The following is a 23765-nucleotide window of genomic DNA, read 5'->3' as shown; positions in this document are numbered from 1 at the left end:
TTGTCAGAATTTGAGATTAGTTTTGACGGTAATTTGGAATATAAAACTTTGGGGTATGGGGTAAGTTGTGGTCCTATTTCATGAAAACTATAAAAGATATTGCATATTGCAATATATTATTTTAAAGAAGAGTAAATTACCTTTCTAATGATGCCCAACTTGCTACATTATGTTAAAAAGTAAGCTCAGTAGAAGACTTACAAGAAGACAGGTTTAACAAAAATGTATGCGAGTTGGCAGTACTGTGATTTTGCAGTACCATTCAAAATATGACTGTTACAGCTACAGCATCTGGATATTTTTCTGTTAAAAGTTTATTTCAAGTTTCTAACATTTACCTGTATCAAATAAAACAAATTTGATATAAAGCATTGCCCTTTGTATAATGTCTAGGTAAATAATTGGTAGAATTTAGGATTAGTTTTGACAGTAATTTGTGACATAAAACTTTGGGGTATGGGGTAAGGTTTGATCCTATTTCATAAAAACTATAGAAGATATTGTATATTACAATAGTCATTTAAAGGCCAAATAAATTGTCTTTCCAATGGCAGCCCATAATCTAGGCTATGGTAAAAAGTAAGCTCAGCAGAAAACTTACAAGACGACACATTTAACAAAACATATGCGAGTCGGTAATACTCTGACTTCACGGTACCCTTCAAAACATGCCAGTAACAGTCATTCAATACCATATTTTGTCTCTTAAAAGTGTAACTCATATTTTTGACATGTCCCTGTACCAAAAAAATATATTTTATACAAAGAATTGCTTTTGTAATGTGTCTAGGAAAATAATTGGTAGAATTTGAGATTAGTTTTGATGGTAATTTGTGACATAAAACGTTGGGGTATGGGGTAAGTTTTGATCTTATTTCATGAAAATTATAGAAGATATTGCATATTGCAACATATCCTTTTCAAGAAGAGTAAATTAACTTTCTAATGGTACCCCATTGGCCTCATTATGCTCAAAATAAGCTCAGCAGAAGACTTACAAGAAGACAGGTTTAAGACAGGTTTAACAAAAACGAATGCGAGTCAGTAATACTATTATTTTTTGGTACCCTTCAAAATATGACTGTTACAGCTACAGGATCCCAATATTTTTTCTGTTAAAAGTTTATTCCAAGTTTCTACTTGTACCTGTAGCAAATAATACAAAGTTATTACACAGTATTGCCTTTTGTATTATGTAGAGGTAAATAATTGGTGGAATTTAGATTAGTTTTGACAGTAATTTGTGACATAAAACTTTGGGGTAAGGGGTAAGGTTTGGCCCTATTTCATGAAAACTATCGAAGATATTGCATATTGCTATATACCATTTCAAGAAGAATAAATCACCTTTCTAATGATACCCCATAATCTAGGTCATGTTAAACAGTAAGCTCAGCAGATCACGTACAAGAAGACAGGTTTGACAAAAATGCACGGGGTCACAAAATCGTGATTTTGTGGTACCCTTCAAAACATTACCGTAACAGCTATTGAGTCCCTATATTTTGTCTGTTAAAATTCCATTTCTTATTCTAGGGATCCCAAGGCTTCTGAAAATTACAGGTTTGTTATCCTGTGGGGTGAGGGGGCGGGGGAGGTGCACGTAGACGCCCCCTCTAGCCTCGGCCTAATAGATTGTTAGTAATGCTTGCTATATATAAAGTAAGACAAGGAGGCATAGACAATTTTCCAAATACGCCTTAACAAAATTATTTTATAGAAAAATATTTAAAAATTAAATTATCACAATAGACAGTCGTCAATAATCTATTTACTTGAAGGAGAAAATGGCAATATGACTATGTGTGCACGTTTTCGAGTCTTCTTTTTAAGGCTGTGCATTAGTTCATTGCATAACATAAAATGCCCATTCACGATATACCAATGTAGCAAAACTTGCTATTTTAAGTGACTAGAGACAATAATGCATGGTACATACCCAATTTTGACATTTATTTTCTTCTTCAGCACATTGCAATTAGTAAATAAGATCCATAAATGTGTTTGATTTGCTTCATAAGGAGGAAACAATAGTTATCGTATTTTCTTCCGGTTAAAAATACTGAATTACCAGAAAAAATCGATTTAAAGTTATCCAATTCTATGACGTCATATTTTTTCACTAAAACTTTATGCATTTTAGAAAGACCAGTATCTAAGCTTTCTAAAACTATAAGGTATATGGCATTTCAAGCCAGTTTACTTCATGAAGGAAAGAATGTTGTACCCCTACCCCTAGCTTTTGCACACCCCATACAGATACACGCAAATTCAAAATTGACTCAAGAGAAGTAGTGTATAGTTAAATATCTAATGTTAACACTTTTTTTCTTGTTTAATATGTGGGAACAAATAAATCAAACACAAAAAGCTGTCAAAATCTTGCTTAATAACAAGTAAATCACAATTGTTACATGGTATTTTGGGTAAAAAATTTCAAACTTGTCAAAAAAATTCATTTAAAGTCGTCCTATTCTATGTACACAAATTAATTTTGCTAAAGTTGTGTTTCTCATAAAGAGCAGAATCTCAGCTTTTCAAAAATGTATGGTTTGTGCTATTTCATGCTAGTTTACTCAATGTAGGGGAGGATATAGTACCCCTCACCCCTACCCATTTTTTGCCATTTTTTGCGGTACATGCAAATCAAAAACCAGCCCAGATAGGTAGTGCATCCCAAAATATCCAATGTTAACATCTTTTTTCTTGTTCAGCAGGTCCTAAAGACCAAAAAAATACCCAAGTAGTAGGGATGTGGGGGGGTGCACGGTGGGCCCCTCCAGCCCAAGGACTATTGGTGTATAGGCTAATGTCAACACATTCATTGTATACGTGTAAATTAAGTATGCTCTTAAGTTGTTTACATTGGAATTCTAGTCTGGACCAGAATTCAGTTGGCTACAATACAATCTACACATGTACAGGCCGAATTGACAAGCTGAATACTCACAGTGTATATCAACACACTCTGGCGAGTAGGACAAGAAATTAACTGTTGTTGACATTAAAAACAACAACAGGGGCAAAAAAAATCATAATGTAAAGCTGTGCTGGCCCTTTAAGACTTTCATAATTACCAAACTGAAGTTGAGTCTTCCATACAGCTAACGTTTCATTCAACACATTCGACCTGAACTATATAAATGCACAAGGGTCATTGCCACTGTAAGTTGTATCTAAAAGGAGTGCAGAGAATACTAGTTACGGATAAATAGGAATAACATTGCACAGTACTTTCTGGTATTTTTATTCTGAATATGCTTGAAATATAAATCACATGACGACTCACACACAAATTGATACTTTACACCAGATGAATGTCATTTTTGCGAGCCTTTAATGTTTATTTCTCAAAATAAAATGACCATCACAATCCACTATTGCAGGGAAATTTTTTCAAATAAATACAGATTCTTCTGTTTGTAAAACAACAAAACACATCAGCCGAGTTTGTTTTGACTTAGGGGCCGTGGATAATTAAAACATGCGCACTGCAAATGCAATTTCTGCGTTAAGGGGGCAGGGAGAGGGGATTTGGATGTATTTTGATTACCCTGCGCAAAAATGGCACTACATATTTTTATATCACAACATCTCGCTACATGTTTTTATGTATCGCAAAACATCATGCTATGTTGTTTGGTGTGTACCAGGCCAGTGTGGCACCGGTGCATGACCAGCATTCTTTAATGCAAGATTCAGATGTGATTTTAAGATACCAGATCGGTGAGTGATTTTAAGGCAAATACGATATATTATGTATGAAAGCACAAAGACAAAGAAGGCATAAAGTTAAACGGCATAAATTGTGTTACAAAAGGAAAGAGTTATAGGTATGCCCGTATTAATCAGATTACAAAGATTCGGTGTGTTACCGCATTGTTACAATTTGTTGCAACTTCATCGCGTGACGTAATTACTGATTGTAAGTATGCTGATACAGACTGAGGATTGGTTGGATTTCCACTCTTCCAAACTTTCATTTAGGACGGAGGGGGAGGGGGATTGAGGCCAAACGCAATCAGTTGCATTTACCGTGTGCATGCTTTAATTATCCATGGCCCATAGCAATTAAACTTTACTAGTATGTGGGCAGGTGAAAATCTGCGTACTTTACTCAGGGATATTGACACTCTCCCCGTTGTGTCACACTGATCACACACACATAAAAAAAAAACTTTTGAAGTGCCTTTGTAACCCCAAATCCCCAAACTTTTTAATACACATATTTGAACCATTACATACAACACTGGCCGTACTTCATAACCATGAAAAGGAGGCTAAACTTTGTAAAAACAGAATGAAGGAATATAAAAAATATTGCGCCCTTATAAATACAGAAACAAATATTTAAACAAACTATGTATGATGCAGATAACAATAGCTTGGGTTCCTGGGAAGTTATCTGCACCAAATGAACAGAAACTCTGGTTTAGTCAAGGTCCTACTGACTACAGAACACAACAACGTAGAATCAAGCTGGTTGAATTTTCAACAATCAAAAGTAACGAGTCATCAAGGTTGAATGTACTCTCATCAGTTCAACATCAGAGTAAATGAAAAATCCAAGATTAATGTAATGTGTCTGGCTAGTAAGTCTACATAAATATACGGCAAGCTGGAATTTTACTACGCTGCCACCGTGTTTTACTGTCAGCATTCAGTATATTTCAAAAAATATGCTGAAAAAGAACTCTGTCAAACGTGCAGCACTTCAGTGGGGCATAATTTACCATATTTGGTAAAATCGCAAACACCTTTTCTCTCCTTATAAGGTGCGACCACTCAAAACTGAAGTGCCCTGACAATAAACACTCGCCACATTTGGAAATATGCAAATAACCATCTCCCTTATAAGGTAAGTACAACCAAATATGGCATGATAGCAGGACTAATTTGCATTGTAGGAGCTTGCATTGCTGATAACACCTATGAAACCAAAGATGACACAGCTGTGAGACTTACCTATATCACTCTACATTTTGTTTCCAGTCACTTAACTTACAGATAAAAGAATAAAATTTCTCCCGACTGATTAAAAATTACTAAAATATCGTTTGCCTCTTTCCCTCTCATCTTTGGTACAGAGATTTACATAATTTCTAAATTTCCTCCCGTACATTTTTTAAGTCACCTGAGCTTTGAAGGAAGAAATGCTAGGTGAGTCTAACACAGCTGTAACAAATCGTACGCGGTGCCACTTATATATAGTAAATAGCTGTTCAGAAAATGAAGGTCTTCGTTGACCACCATCTACAAAATCTACATCAAGGAATATGCATTTCGGATTTTTTCTCAAGGATGTAAAAGTATGCTGTATTGGTGAACTAATTCATGAATGCACACCATGCAATAAATACTTCAAAAAATAGAACTATCATGATTACAGCGTGTTTTGGCTACACATAAGTAGCGAAACAAGCCACTAATCCTACATATCGGCAATCAAAGATATTTTTTGCGGAGCATAAATATAAAGTATATGCCTTTCACAAATGTGGTTTGGTAGAAACCTTGCCACCACCAGTGAGTGCGGACAAGTTTACAAAGAATCAGTGGTGTGCAGGTCAAAGGGTCAAACCCCTTTGTTTGGTCTCTCTCGGTTATCTAGACAATTCTGTTGCCTTGATTGGCTACTCGGGAATAATGAAAAAAGTATCAGGTCATTTGATTGGTCTGTCACCAACTTGTGAGTATGGAGGCTGATTGGCCATTTCACCAGGTGGCACTGTAATTTTGTGGTTGATCAGATAAACATGCGTGGCAAATGTACATATATTAAGGATTTTCTTATTTGCAATTCCAGACTTTTGTTATGAGTAGAAAAGAGGGTAGACAAGCTTAGCCTGGGTCCAAATATTGGGTCTGGGCGTCCTAAACTGACTGTCCATCCTTAGGGTTTCATCTTAGAATATTTAAGACTTATGTACAAATTGGTTCAAGATCAAAGAAACTCAGTATTCGGTACTTAGGGTCTCTTGCTAACACTGACCTTGTCAAATGTCATAATGCCAAGAGTTTCAATGCAACTTTTTTTCAAATTTCTTTTCACACCCTGTGATCAAAAGAAAAAGTTTGTTTCCTACATACCGAAGTGCTGATTACTTATTTTATTCCAATCATTACTGTGGTGAGAGACTCGAATAATGTAATATGATGAGAATAACAAACGTCCTTTGAAAGTCTAGCTATGAGGTATATACAGATGTGTTGGTGCAGTGCCTGTGTTTTGGATTGTGGAATATTCCGTGTGTGAATAAAATCAGGGGTGTACAGGTACAACCAGACGGGCAGTTGGTTGGAAATTACAACTGGCATTTTGAAAGTGGTATATTGCGATATTGCAAAAGTTTAACGTCTCACAAAATAATCTCTTGAATTGCAAGACTTTTGGAAATGACAATAAGTATATTTGTTACCTTGTTTTATACTGTGCAATCTGTTAAAATTCATGGATACCGGTAAGCGTGATAAAATTTCACATTTCTTTGCGTACTGAAAGAACTTGAATAACGTTACCAGAATATGATAAACAAACAATACAAACGACATCCTGCATATCAGATGGTAAAACTATTGTTTGTTACAGTAGGTAAAATGGCAAGAGATTGTAAACTTGTATAAGCACCTACTGTATGTACTTTCAGTGACATTCACACACAGAACAAATTTTTTTCAAGCAATTATTTTTAACAACACCAACCACAAAATTACTCACATTTATCAATTGTTCTGTAAATACTGTATTGATAGAAGTCCGAAAAATTTCTGGCAAGATTTGCTTTTTTTCTCATGTTCTGAAGAAATTTAAAATAACCCTGGTGGGATATTTTCCCCGATGAGTGACCTCACGCCTTCTTTGAAGGAAGTGTACTCATTGTCAGGTAAATTCTGAGAAATAAAGATCTACTCATCAAGGTGTTGAAGCCAGAACATGCAAGAAAGATTAAGGGGTCAAAAGTCAAGGGTCACGGCCTTTAACTCTAGCTGCACAGTGTGTGTCATATATTTAGGGTTGCCAGATATTTCTCTGTGTACGCAGGTACTTGTAGCCTCAAAATTATAGACAAAAATATCAGGGTTAAAATTTTCGACTCTCTTTGTACAGTCCTTTCCCAACACACCTTGACAATAACTATGCTCTCCCTCAAAACTCTCTACAAATATAAAACAAAACTGCAAATTTTCCAACAAGCTACATCTTCCGATAAAAGTCTACTACCGGTAATCCTTCCATCCATTCTTTGGGAAAAGAGAAATAAATAAATAAAGCAAAAGACTCTGAACATCCGATGCTAAATACTCGACGCCAACCTGCAAATGTATAGCACCATGCTAAATTTCCAAGATTTTTGAATTAAAAACAATTAAAAATGTTATTTGCAAAAATCACACCAGTTTTTCAAATCAATGCATGTCAATCGCTTCCTACGCTCTGCTCTGAAGTCATCACACTTTAAAATAAAAATAATTCAAATTACATAGCTGCAGTTATCAGAGCTCTTTTATCTTCAAAGTCTTTCATAAGCGAAAGCTACACGTTTATTTACATTACACGATATTTGACTTGACTTGGTACCCTACAACAGTTTTCATAAGTAGATACTGGCTATACAAAAGAACATCTGACGTCTTGTTCTCAGGACCAAATTCCAGTTTTGTTATCTTGTATAATTTTGCACGGAGCTCTATAATATTATTTTACTGCAGAATTGGATAATTTTCTTTGGCATTATCCATAGCATCCGGATCGTTGTAATCATCCCCTTCTTCTTCCGGATTGAGAGGACTGGTCTCATCCTCTGGCTTTAAGAGTAAAGAGTCCTTCTTGTCTTCTATACTCGTCAGTGAAGACGCAGCACTGGCGCCCCCGCTGTACAGAGTGTCGTACATCGGGTTTGAAAAGTTGGTGGCCTGTTTCAGAGTGGAGGAAACACACAAGAAACAAACCGTTAATCAGATGCATGATGGGGGAGGGAAAGCGCTGAAACACACACACAATCTGCTTGCAACTTACTTGAACCACGAAAGTTTCTGCAGAAAAAAAAAGAAATCTTAGAAACCAAGTTTGACATTCAGAAAGAAGGAAAAAAGAAGATTATTACACTGGGGTAGGGACACAAGGTCGTAGGACAGTCATGCAGCATGGTTTGAAAACCACAGATGCCACGGTGTCACGAAAAAAGTTCCAGGAAAAGGTGTGCCAAAAAAGAATAAGACGTGTTGCAGGGTGAAAAAAGTCCTAAAGAAAAAAAAAAAAGAATATTAAATGATTACACAAGAATTTACAAATACATTTGTTAAACTTCTGAATCTTTCCCCTCCAGCTCCTCCAAAGTCGCTGTTGCGATTGGCGTAGTTTCAGAATATTGGGACTCGGATACTTCCAGGGTTGTCGTCATGGGCGTGTTTTCGTTATAGTTTACAGTGTCGTAAAGCTGATTGGAAAAATTTACATCCAGCTGCATGTTTGGAAGATAAAGAAAGAAAGAGAGAAAAAAAACACAAACTGAACGATTTGAAAATGATGATGTCTTCGCTCAGGAGACCACATCAAAACCAAACAAGCCACATTACGACAAGCCAAATCGATATCCATTTTGCGAATTTTTTTACAGCCACTTTCACATCAATTCAAGATTCATTTCTGCAGATCATTCCACAAACAAACAAGTACAACCAACTTTTTCAGAGGGCGCCCTCTGGAGGCCCTTTGGAACCTATTAAATGGCGGACAGTCACTCTTGCATCAGTCCCTGAAACTGTAACACCTCAATTCATAGGAAAGTCGCAACAAAGTCGCCTTGATGCCTATGATACTTACAACCACAACATCTCCTTCAAAGTGTATGTACTGGTGTTTTCTTGATTACGTGAATCTCTGAAAATAGTTATTTACCCCTTTCACCATCATCGTTTGACCTGAACCCTCTGTTATAAATATGGTAGAGGACATGTCTACCAGGAATAGGAGTTGAACAGGTTCAGAATTGTTACGAGTAAGGATTGACAGGCCGGAATGACTGACCGAAATCTACTTTGACAAAATTCAACACATGCAGTACATGAAAAGCCCATTGGCTGCATCTCTTTGTAATTATCTGATATCAAAATTTATTCACATTCTTTTAACTCTCCCGATTTTGATGAAATGGCCTTTTAAAGAAAGAATTGACAACTTGACAGTTTTCTGTTCATTTTATATTTTCTGCCATTTTTCAAAAACTTGTCATGGTACACAGACAAAAGAATATATCATCCAAGTGTACCGGTGTGCCATGAGATCTTCCAGAATACCGATATAACAAATTATGCAAACGTTCTTTGCTCTATACATTGAACAAAACTGTCAACACAAAAGTTGCCATGAATGACATCACCACCTCCTGCCATTTCTTGCCAAGAGAGGGCGCTATCCCTATACCGATCAAACATTCCATCTTAGGGCTGACAGGGTACAAGAACATAACAGACACACACCAATATGGTTGTGAAAATGGCTGTAAAAATCTTACACAGATAAACATAACATGGAAACACTTCAGCTGATTGACAATATTGCAGTAAATGCATTGGAAAATTACTGATAGAATTAACACAAAAATTCATACCTTATCTGATTCTAAATTAAATCCTGTGTCTAGTAAATCCGGGGCACCATCATCGTCTTCATGTTGGTCATATAAAAAGGTAGGATTTCCTATTTCTACGTTGGTGGCGCCACCATTTTTCATTCTTTGGTGTTGAAAGCCACTAAATTGTCTATGTGAAGAGAAGTTGTACAAGAAACCTTTTAGTCATCACTTCCTCTTTTTTTAAAAAAATAATATTCCATCAAGAGCTTGAACATAATCCCAAAAATAGTGTGCCAGAAGACAAAAGGATGCATTGTGACAAATATGAGCAAAAATGTAATTTTGTAATAAGTACCCTTCAGGTCATCTTTAGAAAAATGTTTTTTACGATGTTATTTGTGGATGCTAGCAAAGGACATTGCTTTGCCAATTTTAATGACTTTATTCACTTTTGATTTTTGCACAAACAACATCCTAGGGTTTTTCCTGAACGGAAAAAAAATGATATTTTGATCTGCAAATCCTCACCTATTTCTTCTCCTATAGAGTATAATTATAAGTATAACAACTATGATGACTACAGCTAGTATAAGAGGTACTGCTACTGCCACTGAAGCTGAAAATGAAAGAGAGAAACCGCACATTCAGAGATGTGAGTGGCTATCAACCTGGGTCCATATACTCAAGGATTTTCAAGGACTTTTTTGAGCTACAAATATCATTTTCCAGATATCATTTTTGCGATAAGTCATTTTTATAATATCTTACAAATCATATTGTTTCAATATCATGACCAGTCATGTTGTAACTTTTGAAAATTGTGGCTAGTTTATCAGTTTTCCAGGACTCAATTTCATTTTCAAGACCTTTTCAAGGACATTCCGGGGAGTGCATGGACCTTGTTATCAACAGAAGTAGGTCACCTGAGGCTGGAAATACACAAAAACAAATTGCGTAACTCTTTCAATACAATATTTAAATGCCAACATCGGTAACTTAAATAAAGTTAAAATAGCAGTAAATATATTGAATCTTCCAATTCTGACTCCCCAACTTTGTCCACTTTCACAATATGGTAGCTGGTTTCACTTTTGTAATAACAGATACAGTATTTGGCTTCACAGATCTATGTGACACGTATGACAACATTAGTTGAACTTCAAGTTGGGCAAGATTCTATACACTGTATCATGGCAAAAGTTCTTCACAATATTCCATTAACCAAAGTTGATTCCGCGAGGACACTGATTACTTACTATTATCTTGCTTTTTGGCTCTTTTGCCGGTTTCTCCTTCTTTCTTCACCGAACACTTATCTCCGGTCCAACCAGAGTTGCAACTGTTGAGAGATGATTTACACACTGTGAGACACAGAGTCTACCATCAAACGAACTAAATCACCTTACTGCTGTGTGATATTTTGTCCTTCAAGACGCTTATTCAGAATTCACATCACAAAAAGTTGCTATACCAGAAGATAATTCTAGTAATGATTTTTAATTTTCTAAAGTTGAGTTTGTTGGTAGTTAGACTCTGAACAGACCCAAACAGGGACCCCTAATTTCTTGTCTTGTTATTGAGAAGGGTTTTGCAGTGTTCGTGCAAACACTATGGGCAATTATATTACCATACCCTGTCCATTGCGTTTTAGTCGGTCGAGCTGAACCACGTAACTGCCCACAAATACACAGTAATGGTTTGTTTTCATGCCCGTGAATATGAATAATATCGTAAACATAGTAACTTTATGGCTAAAACGAAAATTGTTATTTGAACAAAGATCATAATCAACCACAAAATAATATGGAGCATTTGTGGGTCAAGTTTTGACCTTTTTTTCAAAAAACTCTCTGGATTTGCAAAAGTTTTGCAGCGCGCGCACTACTCAGACAGATTCTGGGGCACCATTGTAGTTGTCATGGGAAATTTTCGTAAATTTTGAAGGTTTTTCGAGGTTTGTTGATAATATAAATGAAATAACAGACTCCGCACGGACCATTAAAGGGACAAAGTCGGCCGTTTTTCATGAATTTTGTTTGGTGCGAGATACTACTTAAATTGTTTGACATGTTGAAAGATACTGAATGACTGGGTGACCGTGCATTCTCGCGATGGTTTCATTTATCGTGTCTAAAACCGGGATCGAATATATGCATGGTCACCCATTCATTCAGTATCTTTTAACATGTCAAACAATTTAAATAGTATCTCGCACCGAACAAAATTCATGAAAAATGGCCGACTTTGTCCCTTTAACATTTATTTATGGGCGCAGGCGAGAGGAAAGCCAAACTAAGTTAATTTTGGGCTTTCCTCTCGCCCTTGCCCATAAACAAACGTTAATGGTCAGCGTGTTTCTATAATCTTGCCCTATCCATACGTCTCATGTTGCCACATCATGTTGTTGCAAAAAAGAATTGGACTGATCAACGCAAACAAAAAGAGAGGGGATCAAAGCTGCTTGTTTTCAGGGAGTGTTATCAATTCTGGGGGTTAATGTTGGTACATCAACTTACTGGCACTCTACACTGAACTGGTCGTTATGGACACAGTTGCCATTGAGACCACAATCTAGCTTTACACAGGCTTCTACAGATGCTTTCTTCTTCTCACACTGTTCACCTACAAACTCCTTCGGACAACTGAAACAGTTCAAAAACACACACATCATGACATCATCTCCAAAGGATAGAACAAATCTATCTGCAGCAACCAATTAGATTCTATGTTGTTTCAAGTGACACAGGACAGTATTAGAAACAGCTTGTAAAATTTTACACATTTACAGTTCAAAAATTCTCATATGATGAACCTTTTTATGCAAACTAAATCTGCCATAATTGTGGACTGCAGATGATTAACAGATGTGTCCCTGGTGAGTTTCCAAAACCGAACGGCAGTTTCAGATCACAATTTTACAGTGATCTAAATATTGCTTTCATCTATTTTATTTATGTTCCATGCAATCGGGTGATAAAGTACTTGAAATGGATTGTGTACTTGGTGTTCACTGAATACTTACGAGCACACAGGGTCATTTCCCAGTGTTGTACAGGTGCCTCCATTTTCACAGAAGCCTTCACAAGACCTATACTCACAATTGGAACCCGTCCAACCAGTATTACAGCTGGGTGATCAGAAAACAAAAAGATTGTTATTGAACAGACACATGCAGAGTTGAGTGGGATTTCTTAAATTTGTTGTAATTTGTGCCTTTCGACAGAGGGTTTAAAATGTTTGCTTTCTCAAGGGAAACTCTTAAGCCAGTGTTTTTCATAATCAAGAATAGGCAAAGAGCCACCTTGCAAAGTAGTTAGGGATTACAGAAACAAAATAACTGAAAATACAGATATTCAAAATTCAAACTTTTTAAAGCTCCAATAGCGGCGACTGTGTAATAAAACCAATCTCAAAATATCCTCAGTTTTTCAAGAGTTTTCTTTGAATGGGACCCATTGGACAAAAGTGTATGACACTGTCATAAGTGTAGAAAGTGGCAGGTAAATTCAAATGTTTTAACATTATCGTATCGTATATCTAATCATAGGACAGAGAAAATAAAGATTACAACTACAAAATGTTGGCAATCGTGTGTTGTGCATTCAAGTAAAGGGTATCATGCTTGCTACTTTTATGATTCCGATGTGTATGTGCAGGAAATACCAATTTTTGCACTTTTCCGGGGGTGGCACCATTTGATGAGTGTGGCACCTGTTTATTGTTCAGCCTGTGGAAACATGTGGGCACGGTCCAAATCAGTGAGCAGTGATACTTCTATACACGTCCTTCAGTTAGCACATTTACATGAACCAACATAGATTACAAACATAATGCATAAAATGAGGAGCTATTGGGGCTTTAAATAATGCTTGTAAATTTATTGATAAAAGCTCAGTACCATATGCAGTGCAGGGCAAGCACAAATGCAATACAGTAACTATACCTTAATTCTTTACACTGATTTTCACATTTTTTTGACATTTACATTTAGAAATACATGCATGCAAACCAGCTGATGACAAAGATGACATTTTGATGTCTGACAAAAAAGTTGATCCATGTTTACCTGCACTTTGCTTTCTTTTCCTGAACATTTTCATAGACACAGTCACCGTGAGGGGAGCAGTCCAGATGTGCGCAGTCGTCTGGGCGTGCCTTCTCATGCTCACAGTACCTGCCGCCCCATTTGCCGGTGCAGCTACGAATTGTGAAAAGGAGCAATACAAATCAATCAGAGTGGATCATATAATCCGGTGACAAGAACATGATATTGCGAATACAGTTTGATGGTTGCACAATCGAGGAAAAGTCATGTGGTAGAGACGATTTTGTTGAAGTAAGTCACTAGCATCAGCGAACCTAGATAACTGTCTATCAACCAACCCACTGAATGCTGGAAGTGTGACATTGTTATGTATTTACTATCATTTAGGGTAAGCAGCCATATCTAAACAATTACTGTGAAACAACACTATCATCCATCTTTTGTTTGCCGCAACTTAATTACAAGTACTGATACTGCAGTAAATTTTGCAACAACTTTACAAACCAATTACACACGAGTGATAACATTTAGATCAATTTCACTGTCCATTCTTAAGTGGTTTTCACTGTACAGCTACATTTCTCCACTCTGGTTCTTGCATGTGTTCATGTTGACACTGACTACGTACAAAGACATTTCGTCTTTTCTCTTTGGAAGTTTTATGAAATCAATTGATTTGCTCTGAGATAAAGCCGAACAACAACCTACACCTCTGAGGGCAGTGTAGTGATGAGTCTTAATTGAGTATGCAACTCAAATGACAGACATATTATCCATGCAAAGTATTCACCGATCAAGATCCTACACATGTACCATTGTGCAGCAAGTAGATAGGTTAAATCTGATTGGTGGATTGTCATTATTTATAGCAACTTAAGGAGTCTGCAACCAGGCCTATGCTCTACCTGATTGGTTGTTTGGAAATAATTCAACAGAAACCATGAGTTTCAGCCTACCTTTGGCCAAAAGTTTCCGAGATGCTGATCACTACCCCTCAAGGTTTAGAGGGCATGAGTGTTAGGGTCGATGGACACAAACCTTCAGTGATTGATGCATAATCATATCTGTAATATGTGTCCACTAATTCAATTGGATATTTCGTTATAAAATCATGCACAATATTTTATATATATATATATATATATATATATATATATATATATATATATATATATATATATATATATATATATATATATATATATATATATATATATATATATATATTTATCACATACATAGACCCAGTTATCCCTATAGTATGACGTCACACTATAGGTATATGACTATGATGAATCCATATTCCACATGTGGTGGATATGGGACCCGGACTACTTTTAAAACGTAAACAAAAAATCAGCTGTTCAGTTCAGAACTTATTTTCAAATCCCTCAAATGCAAAAGTGGGAGGGTAATGAAACATAAGGAAATATGGAGTATTAAAATATATGTGTAGAACACAAAATACCGTCGATACTAGAATTTTTATGAATTTGTGTTTCTTGTTGTTGAAACGTTTGATTTGTACACGCTGACATTTTAACGGTATGTTACCGGCCTTTTGTGTTGTCTACCTCGTCAAAATTGCCCTTCTCGATGTCCATCAAACAACATAATAAGCATAGCCGATAACCCAAGACACGTACCAATCATCCCTACAGCAGTAAGAATCTTTTCTGAAGCAACATTGACGGGTTTCAAATTCAACATCACGATCAATGCTGCCGCGGCAGTCAACCAGTCAAGCCCCCGGGGCGAGCTGATGAAGCAAAGAGCGTACATTATTTCTGACAGCAATGACGATACTCCAAACTTGAGACTATGAGAAGAAACGCTATTATATTTTTCAAGAGCGACGAGTTCACAATGTTATCAGCGCATTTAAAGGTGCAAGCTATTGTTTTGTCCATGCACATTGTGCATCACGTTTCCAGTATTGTACCTTGTTGTTGAACTTCCATCGTCTCGCGTCTGAGCTATTTAGAAAGACTCGTTGCTTGTATGTTGTCTTACCGATTGAGTCAGAGCCGAACACTGTTCTTCATTATATTTAAACACGCTCATTTTATTCGTAAAATATTAAACATACAATTGACAATTTCATAAAACATAATAATTGTTAATTTTGAAAATTTCATACAAACTTTGCAAAGAAGAATTATTTGAATGATGTTCGAATATTGACAAAAATAACCCGTTCTCGCCAGCCGCGGCTGAGTGTCGCCACATCCCGCTTGTACGTCCAATAATTTTATGAATGAATTTTCACTAAAATTGATGTTATAGTAAGTACCAAATAAATACCTTGCATTAAAATCCATAGTCTTTCCTATTTCCGCTTGATTTGCACAGAAAAAGCCCTATGAGAGACGCTAATTATCCATACGAGCAGCCCCAACATGTTGAGCTGACCACAGTCAATTCTGTGACCCAGCCACGACCGCATAACACAAGCCTATGAATTCTTGTAAAATACTCCCTCTCGTTTTTTCCCAGTAATTATCATTCCTGGAAGGTTTATTCACGGAAAACTGGGTCTATGCATGTGATAAATATATAATCCCCCCGTATTCCTCACTTGTGTGTCTGTGTCGCTGACTCGTGATTCCCCGTGTAGCGGCCATATCCCCCCGCGGGGAATCACTCGTCCGCGACGCAGCCACACTCGTTCGGAATACCGGGGGATTATATATAAATATATATATACATATATATATATATATATATATATATATATATATATATATATATATATATATATATATATATATATATATATATATATATATATATATATATATAGAACAAGTATCTTTGTTCAATTTAGGCTGACTTACTTGCACAGAAGATCTGTGGTTGTTTCATAACAATGGCCGCCATTTTTGCATCTCCCGACACAGAGATCAACTTCGCACTGTGAGCTGTTGTACCTTGGCGTACACTTACACCGCTTTGTACCTCCTAAAAAGAAATAAAAAACGAAAGTGATGCACAGCATAGATGAATATGACATTCTTTTGCTGTTTAGGTTACATTGCAAAATTCCTCCTGCATACCATCTGAAGACAGACAGACAGTGACCATCAGTAAAGTGACCATGAAGATTTTTTTTTGTACAGGTCCACCATGATGTCATAGATAGTAACCTGATTGCTGTAGTTCAGAACATTTTAAAGATTTTGTAGGGTGTTGATAGAATCTCAAAAAATGATGATATACAAGTGTTACCATAATCTGAGTAAGTCCGGATAAGGTCAATACTGTCTCTCTAGGCATAGACTAATATATATACATCAATCTAACACTGATTTCAGAAAAGAAATGTTCTTGAACGGCTAAAACAAAGATTAGCCCCAATATACTGTACAATATTGATAATTTTATCACAATTTAAGCAACTTTCAATGAAGTAATTCCAAGGAAGCTGCAACCTAATATCACTGGACCTGTTCGTTTTTACGAAGGCAAAATAATTTGATGGAGAGCACCAGGTAACAGGACATGTAGGGATCGATCATAAGATTATTACAATAGGAACGGAAAAGCCTAGAACATCAGAGTTTGTGAAGGCTTTGGTCAGGCAAACATGAAATTGAACTTACCTTCCAACAGACATTTTCCGTTATTCTTGCAGTAATCCTGGCAGTCTTTGAGCTCACAACGCGGCCCTATAAAGGGAGGCCTGCATACGCACTCGGCAAGCTTGTTGCCGCTAGGGCTGCTCACTTTACAAGTACCGTTGTTCAGGCAGAAGCTGTCGCACAGGTTGTTCAAGCAGTGCCGGCCCGAGTAGCTTCCTTTACACCTGGAAAATGCAATCGGAGAGAAAAAAGGGTGCCGTTTCTGCAAAAACTGAAGCCAGGGGTTGTCACTTGCCAGTTCCAGCAGAGAAAAGAAAACCATATCATAACAATATCATACACGAAAATACAAATAATCTTGGTGAAAGATTGAGTTTCATTATCATCCATGTCCTGACTTTGCAATATCACTGGCAGATATCACTGTATCACACTCACCAGCATTTTGGTTGTAAGCCCCGACAATTACAAGTAGTAGATCAGAAAAGGATTGTAAAAATTTGTGAATCCAAATAATATATCTGTCCCTACGCACATTCTACTAACATTTTAAGAATTTCAAGTGTAGAAAATTAGCTTACATGGTGAACCATGCTACAATCAATGATAAACTCTGAAAAAGTACTTACTTGCATGTAGGTATGCCATGTGGAGTTGTACAGGTACCGCCATTTTTGCAGTAATCCTGACATTTATCTATGGTGCAGCGTGCACCTTGGAACCTGTCAGTGCACACGCAGACCGGTCGGCCGTTTTTGGGTTGACAGGTAGCATTGTTAAGACAATGGTTGAAGCAAATGTCAACCTGGCATCGATCACCCGAATACTGCGCTTCACATCTGTAGTGGAGGAATTACATAATGCGATGTAGGCAACTCAAACGGAACGTAAACTCATTGTATCTGTTACCCTTTTTATGTGTCTTCAAAAATTGTCCTATCAGAAAAATGATTTGTAAATAAAGAGGACAGCTACCATTTGTAGAACATAATGAAGTCGATTCTCCTGTTGGTTTTTCATTATCGAGTGAGCTTCTCAGTTGAAAGTACTTTTCAAGAGATTTGGTAAGAAAATAGTTCAAAGTACTGTTAATGAAGACATTTAGTCACTTATTCTGCTTTGACTTTGCAAAACGTTCCAGTTTGATTTTTGTCCGATTCTTTTTGATGGAAGAGCAAAAGTTATAGTATATAACCATTGCAGTTCAACAAAATATTTTGTGATTTGAACAACATCCCCCTCCTAATCCTTACAGTTTGCTGTTGCAGTTCTCAACAGATCTATGTCACTGTTACCTGCATTTTGCTTGACCCTCGCTTGTGTCACACGTGCCACCATTCTCACACTTCAGATTTTCACAACCATCTATACCCGATAGAAAAACAGGAACAAAATTGTCAATGGGAGAGTTTTGCCATCTTTTGCACCACCTGTCGTTTTGCCATCTGTATGCTGCGGTAAATTGGCAGTTCATGCTAAAAAGTACGGTATATACTTTAATAATAAATCAATCGCTAAAGTGAAACCAGGTTGTATTACAGTAAAAATAATTGAAAAAATTTTGGAACTTTCAAGAAATTATTGTGTTACCGTAATAGCTCACAGTGTACTGACTTGAAGGGTCAGCATAGCTGCAACTCTTTATGATTTCTCCACTATTTTTGTCTGTGATGTCACCTACAGTTTCTTGTTCTTAACGCCCAAAAGCATGTTGAGACACCATCAACTTAGCTTGTCAACACAGCATATATATGTGGAAAATGCAATTATTGTTTACATTTGAATTCCAGTCCAGATCAGAGTTCACTTGTGAACAATAACAATACAGTCTGCACAATGTACAGGCTGAGTTGACAAGCTGAATACTGTGTATCCCAACATGCTTTGGTGTGTAGAAGAAGAAACTGGAGATGACATTGAGGTAGTATGCGCCCTGAAAGTCTAAGACTTAAAACTTTTGCTAAAACTTCCGAAGTATCCACGTGGTAAGAGATCACTCACCCGAAGAGACAGGTGTACATGAACCATTGGGATGGGTTACGTAACCATTGGCGCAACTGCAGACAACGTCTCTTTGTCCAGGTAGACACAAATCTTGACATTTACTCTTAAGACATGGGTCTTCAACTGCATAAGTGAAAAAAAAAACAACAACAAAAAACAAAATAACAAATAATAAGCACTTACAATATAGTAAACACCAGGAAGTATTTGTACATGCACCATCTACCGTAAAAACCCTATGAATTTGACCAGAAAAAAATAATTACAATTTTAAATTGTTGAATTATTAGAAAATTAACAAAGCCAAAATAATTTTAGTGGTCAAATTATTATGGATTTAAAACTTTGACAGTTCATAAGTGATATGCGTACCATCTTGGATGATTGAAACACATAAAGGTGACTTTCTTGAAATCCTGACTTAGACATTCTGTGCTGTACATTGTATGGTTCTGTGTATTTTACTAGAACATAAAATGTTCAAAACAGTTTGTCATGATTGGTTGGTTGAGTTACTAGAGATTGAAAGTCCCAATTTCCATCGGTGGTCAAACTTGTATGAGGGTAAAATAAAATTACGCTTTGAGTGAAAAAAAGGGTGGTTGAATTAATAAAGTGGTCGAATTGATAGGGTTTTTATGGTAGCTTTGCTGCTCCTATACTGATGGTTTTGTTGGCATTACAGAGATTTATCGTTTCACAATGACTTAAATCGACTTGCACAATCTTAAGATCGGAAAAATAGACCTAGCTACTAACCTTGTGGTTGCTTCAGTGCATGCACCACTACAATGTCCGATGCTCTCTCAATCCGCGATAGTAAGATAGTGACATTACCACCATACTTGGGTACTTTGAAGAGGGTTTTGGTTTCGTAGGATATACCGTAAATGTACTCTTCAAATACATCAATCATAAATGGTTGATGGCCACCTGTGTGTTAAACAAGAAAACAGGACATCGTCACAGCTCTAAAGATAGCTATCTAAAAGCAAAATGATGAACAATGTGTGTAGGAAGTGTTTTTGTTAAGGTTGGTCAGGAGGTGAATGTTACAAGGTTGCCCAGTCATTTTACCGGTGTTCCCCCTCTGTATATCAATGCAATAAGATAAAGGGGACAGCAGAAATGTCATCAGGGTTCCAAAATCATTCAAAATGTTCCATAACTTAGCAAAAACATGGAGGAACAATGGTTAGGAACAATTGTAAAAAACCACGCATTCTGCTTTGCTTTTTGATAAATCTGACTAGAGATTTGTCAATCCCCATTTTACAGGGAGGGGGTGGAGGGGTTAATGGAAGTATCGCAGTGTATTTCTAGGTAGTATCTGCCTCTCATACATTGTACATGGAAATTGTCACTGCTCCTTCAAAATCATGAAGGCAAATCATGTGTTACTGTGCAAAGTATAGGTATTAAAGTACTTAAAATTGACTGATATTTTGAATTCAATACTAGGTATCTTTTTCCTCATAAATATGCAAGACCTTTGCATTCTGATGAGCGATTGCATCTTGTAGTTGCCCAGATTATCCAGCAAGACGCGGCAAAAAATGTGAAAGACTGCAATGTTGGTCATGTAAAAACTAAATGGTGGTAAAATATAAACGGTAAAAAAAGCAAGGAATTTACCTCTAGGAAATCGATGAATTACAGTTCTGTCTGTACCGTCAAACTTCACACTCTCGATGGAATGTGCTTTGGAATCAGCCCAGTAAAGTCTGTTGATGGTGAAATCAATGGCCAATCCTGTTGGCCATTCCAGATGATCACTGACAAGAGTTCGCCGACTTGAACCATCTTGATATGCACACTCGATCTTGGCATCATCTCCCCAGTCTGTCCAGTATAGCATTCTGTCATGAAACAAAAAAAATAACACATTATTTGCTGTACATTTTGCTCATTTGGCGGTAATGGCTGTCGTGTGCCACCATACAACACTGAGAACAGACAAACAGACAATTTTTGATCGAATGTCATTAGGTAGCAGAAAAGGGCTATTTTGGGAACAATTCTACGGATTCGAAGTCTTCATGTTGAACAGTGATGGCTTCTCAAAATTTATTTGAAATATTCACAACAAAACAGAGTAATTGCTCGTTTTCCTAAACCAAGTAATTTACCATGATTATGATCTGTTCATTCATGAATACGATATTTATAATCTCATAATAAAATAGGACCAATGTCCCTGAAGCTACTATAGACGTTGATGGTATAGAGGATACACATAGCATATCACCAGATATAGTGAGTGCAGAGGTCCTTTGGCAGTACACATGTATTCTCATGGCAGAAGAAATCTTCAACCTAGACTTTCAATGGGAGTACGGACCCCGCCAAACTTACTTGTTTAGAGGGTTGACCACGACGGCATGTGGACGATCCAAGTTTGTATAGATCAATGTCTTTCTTTTGGTGCCGTCGATGAATGCTACTTCTACAGTCTTGAGGTTAGCGTCAGTCCAGTAGATTAGGTTGCTAATCCAGTCGATAGCGATACCACGCGGCTCCCTAAGCCCTGTAACCTGTATATAAACAGGGGAACAAACGATAATTATTATGAACCAGAACTTTTCATTTTACAGTGAAATGATACACCATGCATGAATGCAATTGAGGAAAGATATTTGAAAGTTGTATGCATCTTAAAAACTTAAAGTTTGGCTTGAAACTTACAAATTCTTTTGGAGATTTAGCCAACAACATCCTATCAGCTGGTCACAAAAATTCGAAAGTACGCAAGTTCGTTTTTAAAGAAATTGATCCAACTTTTGTTTTGGACCAACTCAATAGTATATCAATTACCAAGGCAACTGGTCTTGATTCCATCCCGGCAAAATTACTGAAATGTGGAGCTCCTATCATATATACATGTAGGTCCCTCACTTATTTATTCAATATGTCACTACGTACTGGAAAAATTCCTGACCAGTGGAAAATGGCCAAGGTTACACCACTTTTTAAAAAGGGTAGCAAATCTGACATGAACAACTATCGTCCAATATCGGTGTTGCCTATAGCTACAAAGATTTTGGAACGTGCTGTTCATTCTCAACTTTATAGTTATTTAAATGAGAATGGCCTCATATGTGAAAACCAATCAGGTTTTAGGCCATCACACTCTACCGAAACTTCCCTTTTAAATGTTGTCGATTATATTCTCTCCAACATGGACAGTGGAATGCTGACAGGTGCTATTTATATTGACCTATCAAAAGCTTTCGACACTGTCAATCATGTGTTGTTGTTGGAAAAGCTGTCAAAGTTTGGCGTGAACGGTCTTGAACTTGATCGGATGAAAAACTATCTAGCAGATCGCACACACCGCACGAATATAAATGGATCTCTGTCAGAAGCATCACCTGTCCAAATTGGAGTGCCCCAAGGCTCGATTTTAGGGCCACTTTTCTTTTTGATGTATGTAAATGATCTGCCATCTGTAACTAAATTATGCAAAGTGGTTTTATATGCTGATGAAACCGCATTGTTTTATGCAGCAGATGACTTACAAAAAATACAAAACTCGTTACTCAGTGATTTTATATCAGTTAGTAAATGGATGGATACAAACAGATTAATCCTTAACTTTGACAAAACTAAGTCCATGATTTTTGGTACACCTCAACGTCTCAGAAATAGAAATTTAGTTTTGAAATTTAATGATATCGAAATTGATGTTGTCAGTCAATTTAAATATCTTGGTGTTGTGTTAGACCAATACTTAAACTGGGAATCTCATGGAAATATGATTGCCAAATCTGTATCGAGACGTCTTGGAGCCATATGGTGTATACGCAAATTTCTCGACCAGAAAACCTGTGAGTTGATGGTGAAAGCGTTAGTTTTTCCATTGATGACGTATTGTGGCGTTGTCTGGATGACGTGCAGTAAAGGAATGCAAACAAAGATTCAGAGGTTGCATAGTAGAGCAGCCAAATTAGTTCTTGGTAGGGGAAAGTTTTCTTCGTCATCATTGGCCTTATCTCATCTAAAATGGCATCCTATAAACCATCAGTGGAATATACAGTTAGCTGTGATGACTTGGAAATGTTTTAATAGATTAGCCCCTCCATATTTGTCTACTGATTTTCAAGAGCTTATTTTGTTAAGCGCTTCCAAGCGTTTTACAAGATCTACTGTTAGTGATAAATTAATTGTGCTCATGTTCTGCCTACAGAAGGGTAGAAACACATTTCTGAATAGAGGCACAAGACTATGGAATATTCTACCCTCATATATAAAATCTCAAAAGGAACTTTTTAATTTTAAATCTTTAGTGAAGAAATATGTTTCATTTGTACGCTTTGTGTTTTTAAGTCTCGTCACTTTTGATGTACTTTTGTCAATTTTATTCATTCTACGTGTCTGTTTTTATTTGTTTGTTGTGTACCTTTTGCTTTTTATGCAGGACGTCGTGGGAGATCATAGAACACCTTGTGTGGGAAATGAATTGACTTATCCTGTTTAAATAAAGTAAAATAAATAAATAAATAAATTAAAGTTTTCAACTTCAAGACTTGAACTCATTCACTTTCAAAACCATTTGTATAT

At 36.7% G+C, this 23765-nt stretch overlaps 1 protein-coding gene across 1 annotated transcript in view; it reads right to left on the bottom strand.

Moving 5' to 3' along the window:
- Window positions 1-3320: 3320 nt before the first annotated feature.
- The window catches only part of LOC139144442 (low-density lipoprotein receptor-related protein 1-like), a 144823-nt gene continuing 124378 nt past the window's right edge, over window positions 3321-23765 (bottom strand). The window contains 15 exon segments of the mRNA XM_070715142.1: window positions 3321-7914; window positions 9612-9762; window positions 10104-10191; window positions 10832-10914; window positions 12092-12217; window positions 12598-12702; window positions 13642-13773; window positions 16458-16581; window positions 17223-17425; window positions 17831-18040; window positions 18497-18566; window positions 19203-19328; window positions 19965-20138; window positions 20841-21064; window positions 21561-21739. Coding sequence (XP_070571243.1) covers window positions 7702-7914; window positions 9612-9762; window positions 10104-10191; window positions 10832-10914; window positions 12092-12217; window positions 12598-12702; window positions 13642-13773; window positions 16458-16581; window positions 17223-17425; window positions 17831-18040; window positions 18497-18566; window positions 19203-19328; window positions 19965-20138; window positions 20841-21064; window positions 21561-21739 — 2208 coding nt within the window. The 3' untranslated portion in view covers window positions 3321-7701.

This window comes from Ptychodera flava, chromosome 11 (assembly GCF_041260155.1).
Source record: "Ptychodera flava strain L36383 chromosome 11, AS_Pfla_20210202, whole genome shotgun sequence".
Taxonomy (NCBI): Eukaryota; Metazoa; Hemichordata; class Enteropneusta; family Ptychoderidae; genus Ptychodera; species Ptychodera flava.
Note: the sequence above shows the minus strand (reverse complement) of the source record. Positions and strands in the feature narration are given on the sequence as shown.